This window comes from Euleptes europaea, chromosome 18 (genome assembly GCF_029931775.1).
Source record: "Euleptes europaea isolate rEulEur1 chromosome 18, rEulEur1.hap1, whole genome shotgun sequence".
NCBI lineage: Eukaryota > Metazoa > Chordata > Lepidosauria > Squamata > Sphaerodactylidae > Euleptes > Euleptes europaea.
In genome coordinates, this window is record NC_079329.1 from 17,537,904 (window position 1) to 17,557,535 (window position 19,632).

Here is a 19,632-nt window from a genome sequence, read left to right on the forward strand (position 1 = left end):
AGAGTGAAGGAACATTTTGAGATTTGGCATTCTCCATTGCTAGCTAAATACACAAGTGTATTTTTAACTATTTTACTGTTGTTACTTGCCAATAAAAAACGCTTGTCAGGATTGGCAGGATGACATCTTTACCAGAAGTTGAGATGTCTCAATTCACTAACTGGAATAAAGCTACAGCTTTAACAGCTATATAAACCTGGGGGATTAATAGGCATGTAAACCTATAGAATTGAACAGAGAACAGAACCTGAAACTGGGAAGGACATGAAGGAGCTAGAAAAAATTCTTCAATGTAAGGATGCATCACAGGTGACCAAGATAATTCATACCATAGTGTTTCCCATTACTACATATGGGTGTGAAAGCTGGACAACAAAGAAAGCCGATAGGGAGAAAGTTGATTCATCTGAAATGCAGTGTTAAGAGTTTTACGCATACTGTGGACTGCCAAAAAGACAAATCAGTGGGTTCTACATCAAATCCAGCCTGAACTCTCCCTAGAAGCTAAAATGACTAAACGGAGGTTATTGTACTCTGGTCACTGCAAAAGGCAATCATGCTAGGAAAAATGGAAGGCAGCTGGAGAAGAGGAAGACCCAACATGAGATGGATTGACTCTGTAAAGCAGTGGTTCCCAACTTTTTTTTGACCAGGAACCACTAGGACTTTTTTGTTCGGTGCAGGGACCCCAAGGTTAAAAATAAAAATTCAGATAATTTGAAAATAAACTTTTATCATAACTGTTAAACATGAAACTTAGAATAATATTTGAATATATTTTTATAATAGAGAACTTTTAATTGAAAATAGTAATTTATTATGGGTTTATAACTTTGTTTCGCGGACCTTAATTTAGTTCTCGCGGACCCCCGGTTGGGAACCAGTGCTATAAAGGAAGCCACGGCTCTAGGTTTGCAAGAGCTGAGCAAGGCTGTTAATGATAGGGCAGTGTCATAGGGTCGCCATGAGTCGGAAGTGACTTGACAGCACTTAACACACACACACAGCACTTTTAATAAATAAGCAATCTGTTTTAGGCTTTTTTTTTAATAACAATTTTTTATTGTTTTTTATATTACAGTAGTTTCCAACATTCATTCAGATAATTATATGATATAAACAATATTTCTCTATTCTACATAACTAATTAATTCATATATTTACGTTGACTTCCCCTCTCTCCTCCTCTGTTTTTGTTTTAGGCTGAACCAAACAATGACGTCACACATTCCAGCTGCTTCAAAGCTTCCAGGCTGTGACGTCGCCTCGCCAGTGAGCATCCCTCCGTGCTCATGCTTCTCAAACGCCGTCTGGGAACCACATCGGTACGCAACAATCCCCCGCGTATGAAATGCAAGCAAACCACTTCGGGGAAAAGACACCTTTCCACCCACTCCTCCCGTCCGATCTCGCGGCCGCCCGCCCTCTTCGGGCCTGTTCCGAGGGGAAAAGACTACAGCTCCCGAGATCCCCCGCGTGACCAATGGGCGAAGCGCAAAGGGGCGGGGCCCGCTGGCCGGACCAGGCGGTTAGTGTGAGCGAGGTAAAGGTTGGGTGTCTCGCACCGCCGGCCGTTGGGAGGGTGGAGTGGGGGCCCCTCCCCCCGCAGCCCCCCTCGCCCCCCTCCCGTCAACCCCTGCTGGAACGAAGCGGCGGGAAGGGCTTGCGGGCCAGGTGAGAGAACGAGGCGAGGGGAAGGAGAGGGAAGGGAAGGGAGGGGGGGAGAAGAGACGTCGCGCGGGCCCGAGCGGCGGAGAAGGGGGAGGGGCGGTGGAGCTCGGTTCCTTAAAGGGGAAGGGCCACACTTAAAGGGGCATGTCCGCTACGGGCGGGGTTTTTTTTGTCCGCCGACAGAATATACCGGTTTTTAAGGGTTGAAGGTGGGTGGGAGAAACAGGGAAGACCTATTTATTTATTTTTATATATCCCTTCCCTTTCGTGAGCAACGACCATGCATTTCATTTTAAAAAAAAATTTCTTTTGTATTTTCTTTATTTATTTAGTATTTTCTTTTTATTATTTTGTTTGTTTTGTTTTATGTGTTTGTTATATATGTTATATATATTGTTTTGTTTTATGTGTTTATGTTATATATATATAACATATATATATTGTTATATATGTTATATATATATATTATATATGTTAATATATATAATCTATATATTTTTTGCTTTGTTTTATGTGTTTGTTATATATATATTGTTTTGTTTTATGTATTTATATAACAAACACATAAAACAAAACAAACAAAAACAATAATAAAAAGAAAATACTAAATAAATAAGACAATACAAAAGAAGATTTTTTTTTAAAAAATGAAATGCATGGTCGTTGCTCACAAAAGGGAAGGAAGTTCGGTGTCCATAGTCATGATGGAGAGAAGGGGGTGGAAAGGAAGTGGCCAGGGCAATGAACTCTGCACATGTTCTGGATGACTCTCATCGGGCGACCTGGGGTTGAGTTCTGCCAAGGCCAGGCTCGGAGCGGGATCCTGCCTTCCCTGCTGTGGCGACGGCGAGAGGGGAGATGTGCACCAGAATTGCTCATCGAGGAAGCACATCCTCACCCCCAGGCCCTTTACAACAGAGCAAAGGCAGTGTTCATAGTGGTTAGAGCCAACTTATGATGGCCCCCATAGGGTTGCAAAGCAAGGGAAATTCAGAGGTGGTTTTGCCATTTGCCTGCCTCTGCATAGCAAACCAATACTGTGGTTCCCAGTTTGGGGGCTAGGGACCCTTGGCAGGGCATGGAGATATTGCATGGTCACGCTGGTATCCCTTGGTGGTCTCCCATCCAAATAGTAACTATAGCCAGCCCTGCGTAGCTTCCAAGATCTGATGAGATCAGGCTAGCCTGGGCTATCCAGGTCAGGGCCCCTTGGTTCATAGGAATAAGCAAAATAAGATTTTTTTAAAAAAAAAGTTCAATGCCAGCCAACATCTGGTCGGTGGTACACATCGGAATTTGCAGCGTGGCGTAACATTTAAACCGATTTAACCTTGCATCTTCTGAGGCTAGGATAGGATTAACTTTTTAGTCTTTCCCCACTTCCTATACATGATCCAGCTTTCTGAATGTTTTCTTGAAATAATGTTTGTTGTTGCTGACTGCAGCACTATTTCACATCAGCACCGGCTACCACCATTCCCATTTCTAGAAACGGAACTGAAGCTTAGTGATTATTTGTGCCAAATTGCAACTTTTTCTCCCCCAGCTCAAAGTCAGCAGAGGCGTATGTGTTCAATGATCTCAGCATCAAGCAGTGCCTTCCATGTGTGAAACAGCCATTGCCGCAGGGAGAGTTGCATTATAGTACAAACGCCAGTGGGGTCAATTCAGATATTCAGCTGCTAGTCATTGAATGACACTTGGCCATGTGTATATATATGCGAGGATCAGTGATTCACCACTTTTTTTTAAAGGTGGTAAGTTTGTAAACCTTGGTGTAGTGGTTAAGAGCGGTGAACTCTAATCTGGAGAACTGGGTTTGATTCTCCCCCCCTCCACACGAAGCCTGCTGGGTGAGTGTGGGCCAGTCACAGTTCTCTCAGCCCACACAGAGGCAGGTAGTGGCAAATCACCTCCAAAGGCCTCTTGCCTTGAAAACCCCATAAGTCATCTACACGCACACACATACACACAAAAGGTTGTGAACAGGGATCTTTACCACCTAGGGTTGCCAGGTCCCTCTCTGTAACCGGCGGGAGGTTTTTGGGGCGGAGCCTGAGGAGGGCAGGATTTAGGGAGGGGAGGGACTTCGATGCCATAGAGTCTAATTGCCAAAGTGGCCATTTTCTCCAGGTGAACTGATCACTGTTGGCTGGAGATCGGTTGTAATAGCAGGAGATCTCCAGCTACTACCGGGAGGTTGGCAACCCTATTACCAGCTCATTCCTAGGTGCAGATGCATTTGCGGCAAATGTCCCTGATGTGAAAAACAACTTTTTTTTGAGACATGCTAGTTTATAAAAATGAACGCCATTTTGCCCGAACTCCTTGCAATGTGAAAATGAGGCAGTGGTCCCCCTCCTCGGTAACAAATGAGGGGATTAGGCCTCAAATCTTGTGTCCTGAAGAAACTGACAAAACTAGGGTTGCCAGGTCCCTCTTTGCCACCAGTGGGAGGATTTTGGGGCGGAGCCTGAGGAAGGCGGGGTTTGGAGAGGGGTGGGACTTCGATGCCATAGAGGTCAATTGCCAGAGCGGCCATTTTCTCCAGGTGAACTGATCTCTATTGGCTGGAGATCAGTTGTAACAGCAGGAAATCTCCAGCTAGTACCTGGAAGACTACTATGTAGCATTAAGAAACAACAAGGTAATACAACTTATTTTAATTACTTACTGTGTAAGCACTGTGTGCTTGGCAATAGAAATTTAACTAATTGTAATGTTAAAACATTGGGCACTCAGGCTGAAGAAGCCATCATTGGTGAAAGCGTTTATTACCTGGAAGACGTTTCCATTCTACTATAAGTGCCAGCTTGGTCTCCTTTTGAAACACCTGCAGCACATAGCCAGTGGATATAAAAGTCTGATTTCCCACTTGGACTCTTGGAAAATCTGTAGGAATTCTTTCTACTTTTGGCACCAGCTCTTACAAAGACTGAAATTGTACTGGAAAGTCTTTAAGTCTCAAAGAGAAACATTAGACATAGATTTGTTGTTTATATTGTTCTTTGACTTGTCTTTTGATATTTTGTTTAATGTTCTCTTGTTTGACTGTCACTCACCTATAGATATTGCTTCCACAACGTTTTGTATTGACTATCTCCTTTTGAATATATGTATAGAACTGAGCCTTGTATGGATTGTTTTTGCATAACCATAGTACCTGGAAGTTGGCAACCCTAGACAAAACCAGCTGAATTTTTTCTTGACCAGCACCCTCTCTCTGTCTCTAGCAGGTGAAGTCTGGTGCCATGGTGGGAGCCCAGCAGCTGGAGATGCAGGCAGCAGCGATGCCGGCGGTGGCCCCAGCAGGAGGCGGTCCCGGCGGGAACAGCGGCGATCACCAGTACGAATGCCTGGAATGCGGCAAGGTGTTCAAGTGGTCTTCACGGCTCATCCACCACCAGAGGACTCACACGGGGGAGCGCCCTTATAAGTGCTCCGAGTGCCCCAAGGCCTTTAAGGGCTCTTCGGCATTGCTCTACCACCAGCGCGGGCACACGGGCGAGCGGCCATACAAGTGCGGCGAGTGCGGCAAGGCGTTCAAACGTTCCTCTTTGCTTCAGATCCACCAGAGCGTCCACACCGGCTTGCGCGCCTTCAAGTGCGCTCAGTGTGGCCTGGCCTTTAAGTGGTCCTCCCACTACCAGTACCACCTGCGCCAGCACACCGGCGAGCGCCCCTACCCCTGCCCGGCCTGCGACAAGGCCTTCAAGAACTCCTCCAGTCTCCGGCGGCACCGCCACACCCATACGGGCGAGCGCCCTTACGTCTGCACTGTCTGCGGCAAGGCCTTCACCCAGTCCACCAACCTGCGCCAGCACCAGCGCGTGCACACCGGTGAGAGGCCCTTCCGGTGCCAGGACTGCGGAAAGACCTTCACCCACTCCTCTAACCTGGCGCTGCACTGCCGGTCGGCGCACGCCGCCCGCCCCTCCCACACCTGCGTCATCTGCGGCAAAGCCTTTGCCTCGGACACCTACCTGCAGCGGCACTTGGAGACTCATGCTGACGTCGCCCCTCCAGCGCAGCTTTTCCTCGAGGAATCGACCGCCACGGTGGAGATGCTGTTCCGGTGCAGCGTCTGTCACCTCACCTTCCCCCTCCAGGAGCAGCTGCTGACCCACCAGGAAGTGCACCTGGCCCCGCCAGAGCCGCTGCCACCGCAGCCCATCCAGGAGGAGAGAGCTGTGGCAGCCTCAGCAGCATCCCCTGTGATCTTGTTGGCTTGCCCGGTGTGCAGCAAGACATTCAAGAGCACGGCGGGCTTAGCGCGGCACCAGCAGAGCCAGCACTCTTCAGACCGCACGTACACCTGCGCGGTGTGCGAGCGCTCTTTCCCGGCCCTGGCCAGCCTGTTGGGCCACCAGCGTTCCCACCCCCCAGCAGAGCAGCGGCTGGAAGAGGCGGAGGTGACGTGCCCGGCGCAGGCCGAGCCGGTACCTGTCGCTGCGGTGGCAACGCCCCCGCCCCCCGAGCGACCCTACGTTTGCGGGGAGTGCGGGAAGGCCTTCAAAGGCTCCTCCGGGCTGCGTTACCACCTGCGGGACCACACGGGGGAGCGCCCCTACGCCTGCGGGGAGTGCGGGAAGGCCTTCAAGCGCTCCTCCTTGCTGCGCATCCACCAGCGGGTTCACACAGGGCTGCGTGCCTTCACCTGCCCCACCTGCGGGCTGGCGTTCAAGTGGGCCTCTCACTACCAGTACCATTTACGGCAGCACACGGGGGAACGCCCCTACGCCTGCCAGGACTGTGGGAAAGCCTTTAAGAACACGTCGTGCCTCCGCCGGCACCAGCAACTGCACACCGGGGAGCGCCCCTTTGCCTGCCCCACCTGCGGCAAGGCGTTCACCCAGACGTCCAACCTCCGGCAGCACCAGCGAGTGCACACCGGCGAGAGGCCCTACTGTTGCCGGGACTGCGGCAAGGCCTTCACCCACTCCTCCAACCTGGCGCTGCACCGCCGGACCCACTCACGGGAGCGCCCCTTCCAGTGCCCAGTGTGCGCCAAGGCCTTCGTCATGGCCTCGTACCTGCAGCGCCACTTGCGTACCCACAACAGCCCGGAGACGCCCAGCCGTCCGGCCGCCCCCTCGCCTGCCGCCACGCAGGAGGTGCAAATCGTCCCCAACCTGCAGGCTACTCTGAACGTAGAGCTGAGCAGCAGCCCGGCCCCGGCCAGCCCTCCTAACACACAGACTTTCCTGCTGGTGCAGACGGCACAGGGGTTGCAGCTCATCCCGAGTGTGCAGCAGCAGCAGCAGCCCCCTCCTCCCCAGAGCTCGCCCCCCAAGCTCATCTTGTTGCCCAGTCCCCCGGTGATGCCTGCGGCGCCTGCTGCTCCGGCGAGCTTTACCCTGTTGCCGAGCACCCCCGTACTCCGGCAAGGTAAGGCCAAGAAGTCTGTGCCATCCATACTCCGGCAAGGCAAGGGCAAGAAGTCTGTGGCGCCGCCACTGGTGTCTGGCAGCCAGAACATCATTTTGGTGCCCGGCACTGCTGGGCCCAGCATGCAGCCTCTCTCTCACATTCAGATCCAGAGGACCTCGGGGTTGCAGGCTGGTGGGCAGAACGTTATCCTCCTCCAGAGCTTGCCAGAACAGCAAACTGGGACGGTGCACTTCCAAGCCATGGCAGCTGTTGCGCCACCGACGGGCGCCCTCCAGATTCAAGCCCTGCCGCAGTCTCAGCCGCTCCAGAGCCTGCCCGCTGCCCATCAGGGCGGCACCCTGCAAATCCAGGCTTTGCCTGCTTGCCAGCAGACTGGTACGATCCAGATCCAAGCCCTCCCACATTCCCAACAGACAGGCATCCTGCAGATCCAAAGCCTGCCCCTCCCCCAGAACACTGTCCAGATCCAAAGCCTGCCTGCCTCCCAGCCGATGGGCACTGTGCAGATCCAGAACCTGTCCGGTTGCCCGTCGACAGGCACGATGCACTTGCAGACTCTTCAGCCTTCCCAGAAGGTGAACACCGTGCAATTCCAGGCTGTTGCCTCGCCCCAGCAAATGGGAACCCTGCACATCCAAACCCTCAAGCCCTCCCAGCAATTGGGCCCCCTCCAACTGGAGACCTTGCCATCCGCTCAGCAGACCAGCCCCCTACAGATCCAAAGCCTGCCCCCCTCAAACCAGTCAGTGACCGGTGTCGAAATCCAGGGGCTCTCTCCTTCCCAGCAGCTGGATGGCACCATTCACATCCAGGGCTTGGTGTCTTCCCAGGAAGAGCAGACCCTCCAGCCTTCCGAGGAGATAGCCAGCATCCAGCTTCAGACTCTGGGCCCGCCTCAGGAAATGAGCGAGGTGGAATCTGCTCTGTCCGGCTCCCATGAGCTCTCTGGGGTCGATCTGCAGCATGGATCAGATGTAGAGGAGGAAAGCCAGAACCTCATCGTGGTGCAGAATTCTCCTGGAGACGAACTGCTGGGGCCAGGGGGTGAGGTGGAGAGCCTGGAGGGGGTGCAGGACGTGCACTTTGAGACGCTGCAAACCGAGGAGGGCGTGCAGAATGTGTTGGTGCTGAGGGGCGCAGGGGGGGAGCAGACCCGCCTGTGCGTGCAGGAGGTGGAGAACATCCAGACAGTGCAAGAGCTCCCCGGCCTCCAGTTGCAGGGTCCCGAGGGCGGCTCTGGTGCCGGGCAGAACCTGCTGATTATCCGCAATGCCCAAGGGGAAGAGACTCTCCAAGTGCTGGAGAGCATGCCGACGTTGCAGGTGAACAGCCCGCAGAGCGCTCAACCAGCTGGTGAAGGCGGCAGCGCCCCTCAGGTGGTGCAGCTTCTGCAAAGCCCGGTGGCTTCACAGGGCCTGCCCTCCATCCAGATTGTGCAGACGGTACCAAGCATGCAGCTGGTCCACACCTTCTGAAAGTGGTTGTCCCCACGACAGAGTGGGGATGTCAGTCAAGGCCCCTGGCCTGCAGTCATCTACGGGAGAACAGATGCGATGTGGGGGGGCCCCCACAGTGGGGCTAGCTGGAAGCTTGCCGGTCGTCGCTGTAGTCGCCAGATAGGATGGTCCCAGTCTGGTTGACGTCAACACTTGTGGATGGCAACATCACCGATGCTTGGGTGTCCTAGGACAATGTCTTGGTGTGGCGGCAAACCTGTGCCTGCAGGTCCAAAGCACACCCTCGGCTCTCCCCCCTTTCTTGTTCACATGTAGGCTGCTGCTGCTGCTTTTGACCCTGCAGCCACGGTGACCAATCCACCACCTCCATGAGCACTTCTATGTCCTTGCATGAGAAGAGGGGCTAGCTTGTCTAGTCCTTTGTTCTACCAGAGATCCACTCCTGTTCTCCTCTGTGCTTGAATTATTACTTTTTCTTGCAAGAACCAAAAGTTTGTGCCGCCTGATGGTTAAAACAAGCCATATGGCAGCCAGGACTCCTGGGTTTCCCCTCCCACCTCAGACAGGAGAGTGTGATCGACGGGTAGCAACTGGATGCCCGGCTTCTCCCTTTCCCTTCCACATTATGGCTTTGGATCAGGGTCTCTCTGATGCAGTGTGTCCTTTTCTTTGTGAAACAGAAAAATCAGGGAAGTTCAGGTTTTTAGGTCTTCCTTTGGTTCTCAACGCTATGGGATGCTGCTGGAGGCCGACTTGTGACCTGTCATAAATTGCATCTCTCGGCCTCATAGGTTTTTTTCTTCTTCTTCTGGTCAAACCTTTCCAATCTCCTGTTCCACAGAACCACATTTCTTCCAGAGTGTACCCCAAGATCCTGGTGCTAACACACACAAAAGAGGGTCATAGACTCTTACGGCTAGAACGAAAATAAAAACTGCTTTGAAGAACCTTTGCCCCCTTTCTTCCAACTCCTGTGTTTTATTATATATTGTGTCGGTTGGAACCACACTGGAAGTGTCCTTTAAAAAGGTAAAGGTGCAAGCACCAGGTCATTCCTGGCCCATGGGGTGATGTCACATCCCGACGTTTCCTAGGCAGACTACGTTTACGGGGTGGTTTGCCATTGCCTCCCCCAGTCATCTTCCCTTTACCCCCAGCAAGCTGGGTACTCATTTTACAAACCTTGGAAGGATGGAAGGCTGAGTCAAACTTGAGCCGGCTAGCCAAAACCGAGAACTCAGGTCATGAGTACTGTTCAGAAACTCTGTCCAAACTGAGGCCAGAACCCAAAAACATTTTTTGTTTTGTTTTAGTATCATGGGATGCCTAATTCTTTTGGGGTGGGAGTCGTAGAAAGCTTTGAGGGGACAAGGGAAAAGGGTCTGACCTAGAGATAAGAGGTCTTTTTTTCGGAAGCAGCCTCAGACGTGTTGGGAAAACATCTGTCGGTGATGCTTTAGATATAGAATATTCTTGGCACTTCAAAGAGTCTGAATGGACAGTTAAGCCTCCTTGAAATTACCCCCATTTATCTCTTGGGCAACTCCTGGCCGGAAGAACGTCAGGTCATGTTATAGGATGCTCACTCAGAGCACACCTTGAACATATGTATGTTTTGCAGCCGTTCAGATGTGGTCTATTTTTTTTTAAAAAAAAAATTAGTAACCTGCTTCAAATTAATAAGCAGTATGAGGTAGAGAGCGAGAGAGAACATATGCATATAGAAAAAGAGTTGGTTTTTATATGCCACTTTCTCTACTGCTGAAGAAAGAATCAAACCAGCTTACAATCATCTTCCCCTCCCCACAATTGACACCCTGTGAGGTAGGTGGGGCTGAGAGAGTGTGACTAGTCCAAGGTTACCCAGCTGGCTTCGTGTGTAGGAATGGGGATGTATGTGCGATCAAGTTGCAACTGACTTATGGCGACCCTCCCCAAGGGGTTTGCAAGGCAAGTGAGAAGTGGTGGTTTGCCATTACCTTCTTTTGCAAGGTTGGTGGTCCCCTTTCCAAGTATTATCCAAAATCTGACAAGATAGGGCTATATCATACCATTCCACATCCCACCTTTTAATTTATTTACGTTATTTACAGTCAAGGCAGATGACACATAGTGAGTCAGTACAATCAACAAAATGGGATATTCAATAACAGTGTACCTTGGGACGCAACTGTGAAACAGCCATCACGATGTGACTGAATTGCCTGGAAATTTGAAATAGTAAAGTTAATTCCCTAGCCAAGAAAAGAATGTCCCAACAGAACAACACTCCCAGGATGTCCAGGTCTCCAGAGGAAGTTAGGCCCAAAGTTCTGCAAGCCCCGCACACGTGATGAGTGGGTAGGACCTTCCCCAAATTCCATTTGTTTCTGTCTAGACATTTGGAAGAATTTTCTAACAGAGCGGATCTTCAGTGGGACAGTCTTCCTCGGGAGGTGGTAAGCTCTCCTTCCCTGGAGGTTTTTAAGCAGAGGCTAGATGGCCACCTGTTCAGCAATTCTGCTTCTATGACCTTAGGCAGGTCGTGAGAGGGAGGGCATCCTGGCCATCTTCTGGGCATGGAGTAGGGGTGATTGCATGTGTGTGTGGGGGAGGCAACACATGAACACATGAAGCTGCCTTATACCGAATCAGACCCCTGGTCCATCAAAGTCAGTATTGTCTACTCAGACTGGCAGCTGCTCTCCAGGGTCTCAGGCAGAGATCTTTCACATCATCTACTTGCCTAGTTTCTTTAACTGGAGATGCTGGGGATTGAACCTGGGACCTTCTGCATGCCAAGCAGAGGCTCTACCACTGAGCTATGGCCCAACCCTACTTACAATCCCGCAGCAGACTAAAGGAAACCACTTTTACAAGATATGGAACCAAACTCTGTGCCTTTAAGAACCCCCCCTACAGCCGACAACATGAAGCTTTCCCCAGCGTTGCACTTCTACTTTACCATGATGGGGAAAGCTTTACCTACAGAATTCCTGTCTGTCATCAGAACTTTTCGGAACTGCAGAAAGGGAAGTTGCTTGTCGGTTCCTCCTTGAAGAGTAGGGCTGCCAGGTGCCTCTTTGCCACTGGTGGGAGGTTTTGGGGGTTGAGCCTGAGGAGGGTGGGGTGAGGGGAGGGACTTCAATGCCATAGAGTCCAATTACCAAAGTGGCCATTTTCTCCAGGTGAACTGATCTCCCTCGGCTGGAGATCAGTTGTAATAGCAGGAGATCTCCAGCCACTATCTGGAGGTTATGCAAAAATGATCAACACTAGGCTCAGTTCTATACATATATATTCAAAGGAAGAAAGTCAATACAAAAAGTAGTGCAAGCAATATCTACAAGTCAAACGAGGATCAAGCTGGCACTTAATGTTAAATGGAAACGTCTTCCAGGTAATAGACGCTTTCACCAATAATGGCTTCTTCAGCCTTGTTACTTTCTTAATGCTACATAGTAGACTGCGAGTTGATTCCTGCCTGTATAATGGTCGCTTGCGCTTTCTGAGTCCGCGCTACTACCTGGAGGTTGGCAACCCTATTGAAGAGCTACCTGCTCGACCGAATAAAAGTTTTATTTTTTGGGAAACTACTACAGAGCAGGCTTTCGGGCAGCTTCAGAGGCCTCCCTTTCCTCCCTTAGTAGAAAAGAGCAAGAGTCCAGTAGCACCTTAAAGACTAACACAAATATTTTCTGGCAGGGTATGAGCTTTCGTGAGCCACAGCTCACTTCTTCAGATACCTTCAGATCTGAAGAAGTGAGCTGTGGCTCACGAAAGCTCATACCCTGCCAGAAAATATTTTTCACAGTGGGTAGCCGTGTTAGTCTGTCTGCAGTAGTAGAAAAGGGCAAGAGTCCAGTAGCACCTTAAAGACTAACAAAAATATTTTCTGGTAGGGTATGAGCTTTCTGAAGAAGTGAGCTGTGGCTCACGAAAGCTGATACCCTACCAGAAAATATTTTTGTTAGTCTTTAAGGTGCTACTGGACTCTTGCCCTTTTCTACTAGAAAATATTTGTGTTAGTCTTTAAGGTGCTACTGGACTCTTGCTCTTTTCTACTACAGAAAATATTTGTGTTAGTCTTTAAGGTGCTCCTGGACTCTTGCTCTTTTCTACTACAGAAAATATTTTTGTTAAGCCTTTAAGGTGCTACTGGACTCTTGCCCTTTTCTACTAGAAAATATTTTTGTTAGTCTTTAAGGTGCTACTGGACTCTTGCTCTCTTCTACTAGAAAATATTTTTGTTAAGCCTTTAAGGTGCTACTGGACTCTTGCCCTTTTCTACTAGAAAATATTTGTGTTAGTCTTTAAGGTGCTCCTGGACTCTTGCTCTTTTCTACTAGAAAATATTTGTGTTAGTCTTTAAGGTGCTACTGGACTCTTGCTCTTTTCTACTACAGAAAATATTTGTGTTAGTCTTTAAGGTGCTCCTGGACTCTTGCTCTTTTCTACTACAGAAAATATTTTTGTTAAGCCTTTAAGGTGCTACTGGACTCTTGCCCTTTTCTACTAGAAAATATTTTTGTTAAGCCTTTAGGGTGCTACTGGACTCTTGCTCTTTTCTACTACAGAAAAATATTTTTGTTAAGTCTTTAAGGTGCTCCTGGACTCTTGCTCTTTTCTACTACAGAAAATATTCTTGTTAGTCTTTAAGGTGCTCCTGGACTCTTGCTCTTTTCTACTACAGAAAATATTCTTGTTAGTCTTTAAGGTGCTCCGGGACTCTTGCCCTTGTCTACTACTGCAGACAGACTGACACGGCGGCCCACTGTAGATTTTCCTCCCTTAGCAACAGTTGCTAAGGGCTGCCTAGATTAAAGGACCGCGAGGCGGAGGAGCTGCGCGTGCGCATTGGGGTCAAGCGGCCGAAAAGGAGAAGGGGCTTTACTGGAGGCCGGGGGGCGAAGCCATTTTTCCAAGAAGGGGGAGGGCATGTAAGAAGCGTCCGGGAAATTCCATGTGCGTCGACGCGGGGGGGGGGTGCGGTGGTGAAAGCGGCCGCATTCCACAGTCCGGGTAAGTCCGTCGTCTAGACAGGGGAGAATGGGAACCGTGCAAAGGTTGCGGGATAAACAGAGCGTTTCTGTTTTTGCGGAGGGGCGTGGCCACACTGGCCGTTCTGTCGCCGGGGTCAGCTCATTGCAAACCGGGGTGTGTTGCAAAGCGGGCGTTTGCCTTCCGCGCTGGCGAGTGGGCGGTTGCAGCTTGCATGCAAGCTGGTTAAAAGCTCTTGCATGCAAGAGGTTAAAAGTGACGGTTGTTAATTATTTTCGCGGGGGGGGGGGGGAAGCGCACGTCGGCCAACCGGTGCCGATTTGCACGTATGCATTGAATTCAGGGAGGCAGGGCAGGGAACCCAGGCTGGGGATTAGCAACTGTTGACAAAATGGCCCCTTTAAGCTAATATTGTAATGCCCAGATATAAGGGCTGGTGTAAAATACTATGTACTCATATGCTAGGAAAAGAGGAAGACCCAACAAGAGATGGATGGACTCAATAAAGGAAGCCACGGGCTTCAATTTGCAAGATCTGAGCAAGGCTGTCAAAGATTGGACATTTTGGAGGACTTTCATTCATAGGGTCGCCATGAGTCGGAAGAGACTTGACGGCACTTAACACACACACTCGTATGCACGCACATGGAAGCTTTGGGAAGTTGGCATCTGGGAGCCCTGAACCAACAAATCATGCTCTCTGTGCCTGGTACGGCCTCTCACCAGTAGAGAGCTCTGAATTACCTTCATCCTTAGGAATGTGTTTTCTACTTCCAAGATCACAAGACCTAGAACTTGCTTAGAGACAGCCTTTGGCCAAGATCTATAGGTTATGCTAATTAGAGTGAAGTAGACAATAAGGGCGAAAACGCATGGTCACTTTATCCTCCTTTAATCCCTGTTTCAGCCAGGATTGAACGCATGCGTTTCACTTAATGTGCATTCGATCCTGGCTAAAACAGGGATTAAAGGAGGATAAAGCGACCATGTGTTTTCGCCCTTAATGTGCATTGGTGCTTTTGGGTATCAATCTGCTTGTCAGCAGCCATGGGCCTGCCCCATGCGAATGCATAAATGATACTGTCTTTCCTTTGTTTCTCGGGTGAGTAACTCTGCACATCTTATTTGTGGGTTATTTCACCCCCAGGTCTGTGTTTAGCTAAATAAAGAACTATTGCTCTTTTTAACCTCCTCCTAGTTGTCATCATTGGACTCTATAAGACAACCAGGGCACTTCAATATGTGCATTAAGGCAATCATATTCCACAACCTGGTTCTAATTGCTTTCCCAAAAACTCTCCTGGAAAATTGCTCCTATTTTGCAGCTGTGGGAACAGACCAAGAAAGGATGGTTGGCTCAAAGCAATTCAGTGACCCTGGCTGGGATTAAACCGTTGAATGCAGAAAAAATCCAAATGTATCTCTTGAATAGCCACACAGTTGGATTAAACACACACACACGCCCTGCGTGTCTCAGTTGCTTCAACTATTGCCAACGTTATTCTTTCATGGCGTGAATCTTGTGCATTTTAACAGCTGGACGGCAAGTGGAAATTCAGCATCTTCACACAATCGAAAGCTGTGCCTGTTGGATTTTTTTTTTATGCCATTTATGTTGATATTAAAGGATGGGGGTGGAATTTCTACCATATATTTCAGTTGCGCCTACAGAAAGTGTCCCCCAAACTTGTGATGCAGGTCCTTTGATACGGTCTGAAACCCTGGTTAATATACCACGCTATGGCTAAAAACAAATTGCTTTGTATACCCACGAGCGCACACTGGGTTGAGACGATTTCCTGTATTGTGAAATGCGACAAACTATTCACCAGAGGCTGGGCCAGAAGTTAGTTTTCACTGCTTGGCCTCCAACCGTATTCTGAGAAACAGCTTCGTTGCAAATGGTATTAGAACTGTACAGTTGTTCATTTTGAAAATACTGGACAATGGTGGGTCTTGTGGGAGGGGAAATCCCATTTCTTTGCCAATTCCCATCCTACTCAAGGCCTTCCCACGCTGACTCCACTTCTCGGCATCTCTGCTTCCCCACCCCACTCCATCCCCTCTGGTTCTGCTTTCATTTCCTTCTGGTTCAGGCTGTGCTTTCTACTGCCTTCGCCTCTCTGGGGTGTAGGGCTGCCAACCTCCAGGTACTAGCTGGCGATCTCCTGCTATTACAACTGATCTCCAGCCGATAGGGATCAGTTCACCTGGAGAAAATGTCTACTTGGGCAATTGGACTCTATGGCATTGAAGTCCCTCCCCAAACCCCCCTCCTTCTCAAGCTATGCCCCAAAATCCTCCCGCCGGTGGCGAAGAGGGACCTGGCAACCCTACTGGGGTGCCATTTTGAGATGCTGCAGCAATGGGGTGGCGAGGATGTTGTATGCACATCACTTTGCTTGGGGGAGGGTCCTCCAGTATTTAGTTATTCGAACAATTGTATTTTTGTGCAAAACTAAAGAGTTCGCCTGAGCTTGCCTACCTCCAGGTGGAGCCTGCAGATATCAAGGAATTACAGGTGATCTCCAGACTACTGAGATCATGTCCCCTGGAGGAAAACTGCAGCTTTGGAGGGTGGACTGTATGGCATTATACCGCGCTGGGATCCCTCCCTAGGCTCCGTGCCCAAATTTCGAGGGATTCTCGACACCCAACTGAGAGGTGTGGCGTTCCTTACCGGAACGTCCCATTTCTCAACAAAAAGTTTTAATTGTAGTCACCTTTATTTATTTATTTTTGGAAAACATGTTTGCAATGTTTATAAACTGAGGAAACTCAGATGTGGGTGAATTTCTCAGACCTGTAATGGAAGTGATTTGGGAAGTTTTTGGGCCACCGTGGTCCTGATCCGCCGTGTCACAGCAGTTTAGCCTCTTTGTTTTTCCTATCACTTGGCAAACATAGCCGTTCTTGTACCTGTTTTAAAACAATAAAGGCCTAGCTCAGCAAAAACACAAAAAAACCTGACAATATAATTGTTGCTTTAAGCCTCATATGTGAAAATGGCAGCCAAACTAACTTCATATGGTGAGGCTAAAGGGTCTTTGGGCCCTTCTGGATAGTATGCTGATTCTATGACCTTAAGCAGATGATGAGAGGGAGGGCATCTTGGCCATCTCCTGGGCATGGAGTAGGGGTCACTGGGGGTGTGGGGGGAGGTAGTTGTGAATTTCCTGTATTGTGCAGGGGGTTGGACTAGATGACCCTGGTGTTCCCTTCCAACTCTATGATTCTATGACAACACAACAATCCCTCAACCTAGGAAGCATTGTGCCTCATTGGAGAATGTTGCTGTAAATTTAGGGTCCCATCCCGCTTCTATAATTGTTAGCTGGGTTTTCTTCCCCTCCAGGAAGATTCAGAGAAGCACGCCTCAGTGTTTCTTCTCCTTTGCATGCTGAAGACTCCCGAAATGATGAGGCAGGTTAAGCCCTGCACGACTAAGGTGCTAAGTGGAGACACCCCGTCCACATCTCTAGCAATTGTCAACAAATACTAAAATTTTCCTTCCTTTCAGGTGCTGTCCTTACCTGCTACCAACATGCCTACTCTGGAACCCGAGCAGCTGTCCATCAGGGAAATGAAAGAGGATGAGGCATCAATTGTTTTGGAGCTTCTGAAGGTGAGACAGACTTCTAGAGAGCATCCCTGGCTATCCTCTTTCTTTTCTTTCCCCCTGTTCTTAGACTGAGGTCTTGAGCAATAAAACCATAAAACTTAAATACGACCCATCTCTAAAAACACCTCCCTTAGTCTCTTCTATGCAGCCTCCAAAAAAACAAGCAACAAAATAGGTACGCTGAGGGTCAGAGTCCTCTAAGAGGAACTGAACCTTTTGCTCCAAAGTTGCTCGAGAAGATGTGGACCGTTTGTTAAAATATTTTAGCCTAAGTTGGTATATGTAAGGACAGTGAAAAATGGTATGTACCAAGGAGTCCACTGACTGAAGAGGCAGGGACACAGTCTGTCTGAAAAGGGGATCTTTAGCATACGGCCCAGCAAAACCATCGAAAAAGGGCAATTATCCCTGGCTATCCATCCCTGATAGCTTCTTTCTAAAGCCAAATACGGGGTTTTCCCACATGGAGACAATTTTGCTGTGGTTTCCCCATTGCTGCCGTGGCTGCCAATTCAGCACAAGCTATGAGGCTTCCACATGGTAGGTTTCCCTGTATTTTCCATCCTTTTCTCCTTCTCTCATAATACTAGAACGTGGGATCATCTGCTGAAGCTAGAGGGTGAGAAATTTAAAGTAGATAAAAATTTAAAGCAGATAAAAGGAAATATTTCTTCACACAGCGCCTAGTTAAATTGTGGAACTCCTTGCCCCAGGGTGTGGTGATGGCTGCCAACTTGGGAGGCTTTAAGAGGGGAGTGGACATGTTCATGGAGGAGAGGGCTATTCATGGCTATCAGTCAAAATGAATACTAGTCATGATGCATACCTATTGTCTCTGCTATCAAAGGAGCATGCCTATTATATTAGGTGCTGTGGAGCACAGGCATGATGCTGCTGCAGTCGTCTTGCTTGTGGGCTTCCTGGAGGCACCTGGTTGGCCACTGTGTGAACAGACTGCTGGACTTAATGGGCCTTGGTCTGATCCAGTAGGGCTTTTCTTATGTTCTTATTATAATTATATTATTTATAATTATATTAGACACTTTGGAACATAGGCAGGATAATGCTGCTGCCGTCGTCTTGCTGTTGGGCTTCCTACAGGCACCTGGTTGGCCACTGTGTGGACAGACTGCTGGACTTGATGGGCCTTGGTCTGATCCAGCAGGGCTTTTCGTATTTTCTTATGAGTAGAGAATGGCCTACCTCAAGGTGGGCGGTTAACTCATTGAGCTCCCCTCCTCGCTCAAAACCCTGTACAATCCGTAGAACAAGAAGAAGAGTTAGTTCTTACATGCCGACTTTTTCTGCCACTTAAGGGAGAATCAAACCGGCTTACAATCACCTTCCCTTCCCTCCTCACAACAGACACCCTGTGAGGTAGCTGGGGCTGAGAGAGCGTGACTTGCCCAAGGTCACCCAGCTGGCTTCTTGTGTAGGAGTGGGGAAACAAACCCAGTTCACCAGATTAGCCTCCACCGCCCATGTGGAGGAGTGGGGAATCGAACCTGGTTCTCCAGATCAGACTCCACCGCTCCAAACCCCCGCTCTTAACCCCTACACCACACTGGCTCTTCTTCCTCACCTGCCTTTCTGTTTCATCTTCCTCCCAACAGGATGGATTCAAGGACACAGAGAACCGTTTGATATTGTATGTGCTGACGCGGCCGTTAGCTCTGCTGCTGATGGCTGTGGCGAGCAGCGGCCTGCGCTTCTTCCTGAACTCTTTCGTGGTAGCCCTCGTGGTGCCGGTGCTGCTCACCGTCGTGGCTCTGAAACTCCTGCTGTGGCGTTCGCCGGACCTGAGGCAACTGTACGCCTATTACAGCGCCGGCCAGCGTGGGCTCTGGGTGGCCGTGTATGACGAGGACGACGTGTGCGGCTGCGTGGCTCTGGAACCCCGGGACGGAGAACCCTGCACCGCCGAGCTCAAACGCTTGGCTGTCAATCGCTGGTACCGGCGTTCCGGCGTGGGCCGCCACCTCCTCAAGTTCCTAGAAGCTCAGGCTCGTGCTCAGGGCTTCAAGTTCCTGGTGGCCCAGGTCTCCGTTGTCACCAAGTCTGCCATCGGGCTCTTTGAAAGCAGCGGCTACAGCGTGCGGAGTGGGCACCGGTGGCTGGGCTACACTGTTCAGCAGGTGTTCAGCAAGGAGCTGTAGCGTCCCTGCCTACGAATTAAGTGTCCGAGCTGCTCCGGGAACCCAGACAGGGACAGTGTGTGGCCTCGGTTTGGGGGAAAGCTCCAAGTTCCCAAAACGGGCGGCGCTGAGCGAGCCATCTCTAGGCCTCAAACATGGTGGCTTTTCTCCACCTGGGATGCAACGATGCTGCACACCATCAAAGGTTGCTGTGGATTAAAGACTGTTGTTTGAGCCCACCCCCCCGTCCTTGCACGTCAGGCCCTCTGTCACTGAGGGGCTTCAAGAAAAGCCATCCCAGATATTTCTCTCTCAGCGTGGTGCCGGCGTGGTGTAGTGGTTAAGAGCAGTGGACTCTGATGTGGAGAACAGGGTT

General features: G+C 49.8%; 2 protein-coding genes across 2 annotated transcripts; both read left to right on the forward strand.

Annotated features, from left to right (window-relative positions):
- Positions 1-1,624: 1,624 nt before the first annotated feature.
- ZNF628 (zinc finger protein 628) lies at positions 1,625-8,537 on the forward strand. Its single transcript, XM_056864401.1, has 3 exons — positions 1,625-1,674; positions 4,905-7,658; positions 7,911-8,537. The coding sequence occupies exons 2-3, from the start codon at positions 4,923-4,925 to the stop codon at positions 8,535-8,537; spliced, it is 3,363 nt and encodes a 1,120-aa protein (XP_056720379.1). The 5' UTR covers positions 1,625-1,674; positions 4,905-4,922.
- Positions 8,538-17,024: 8,487 nt separating this feature from the next.
- On the forward strand, positions 17,025-19,313 carry NAT14 (N-acetyltransferase 14 (putative)). Its single transcript, XM_056863804.1, has 2 exons — positions 17,025-17,124; positions 18,735-19,313. The coding sequence occupies exons 1-2, from the start codon at positions 17,044-17,046 to the stop codon at positions 19,275-19,277; spliced, it is 624 nt and encodes a 207-aa protein (XP_056719782.1). The 5' UTR covers positions 17,025-17,043; the 3' UTR covers positions 19,278-19,313.
- Positions 19,314-19,632: the final 319 nt, after the last annotated feature.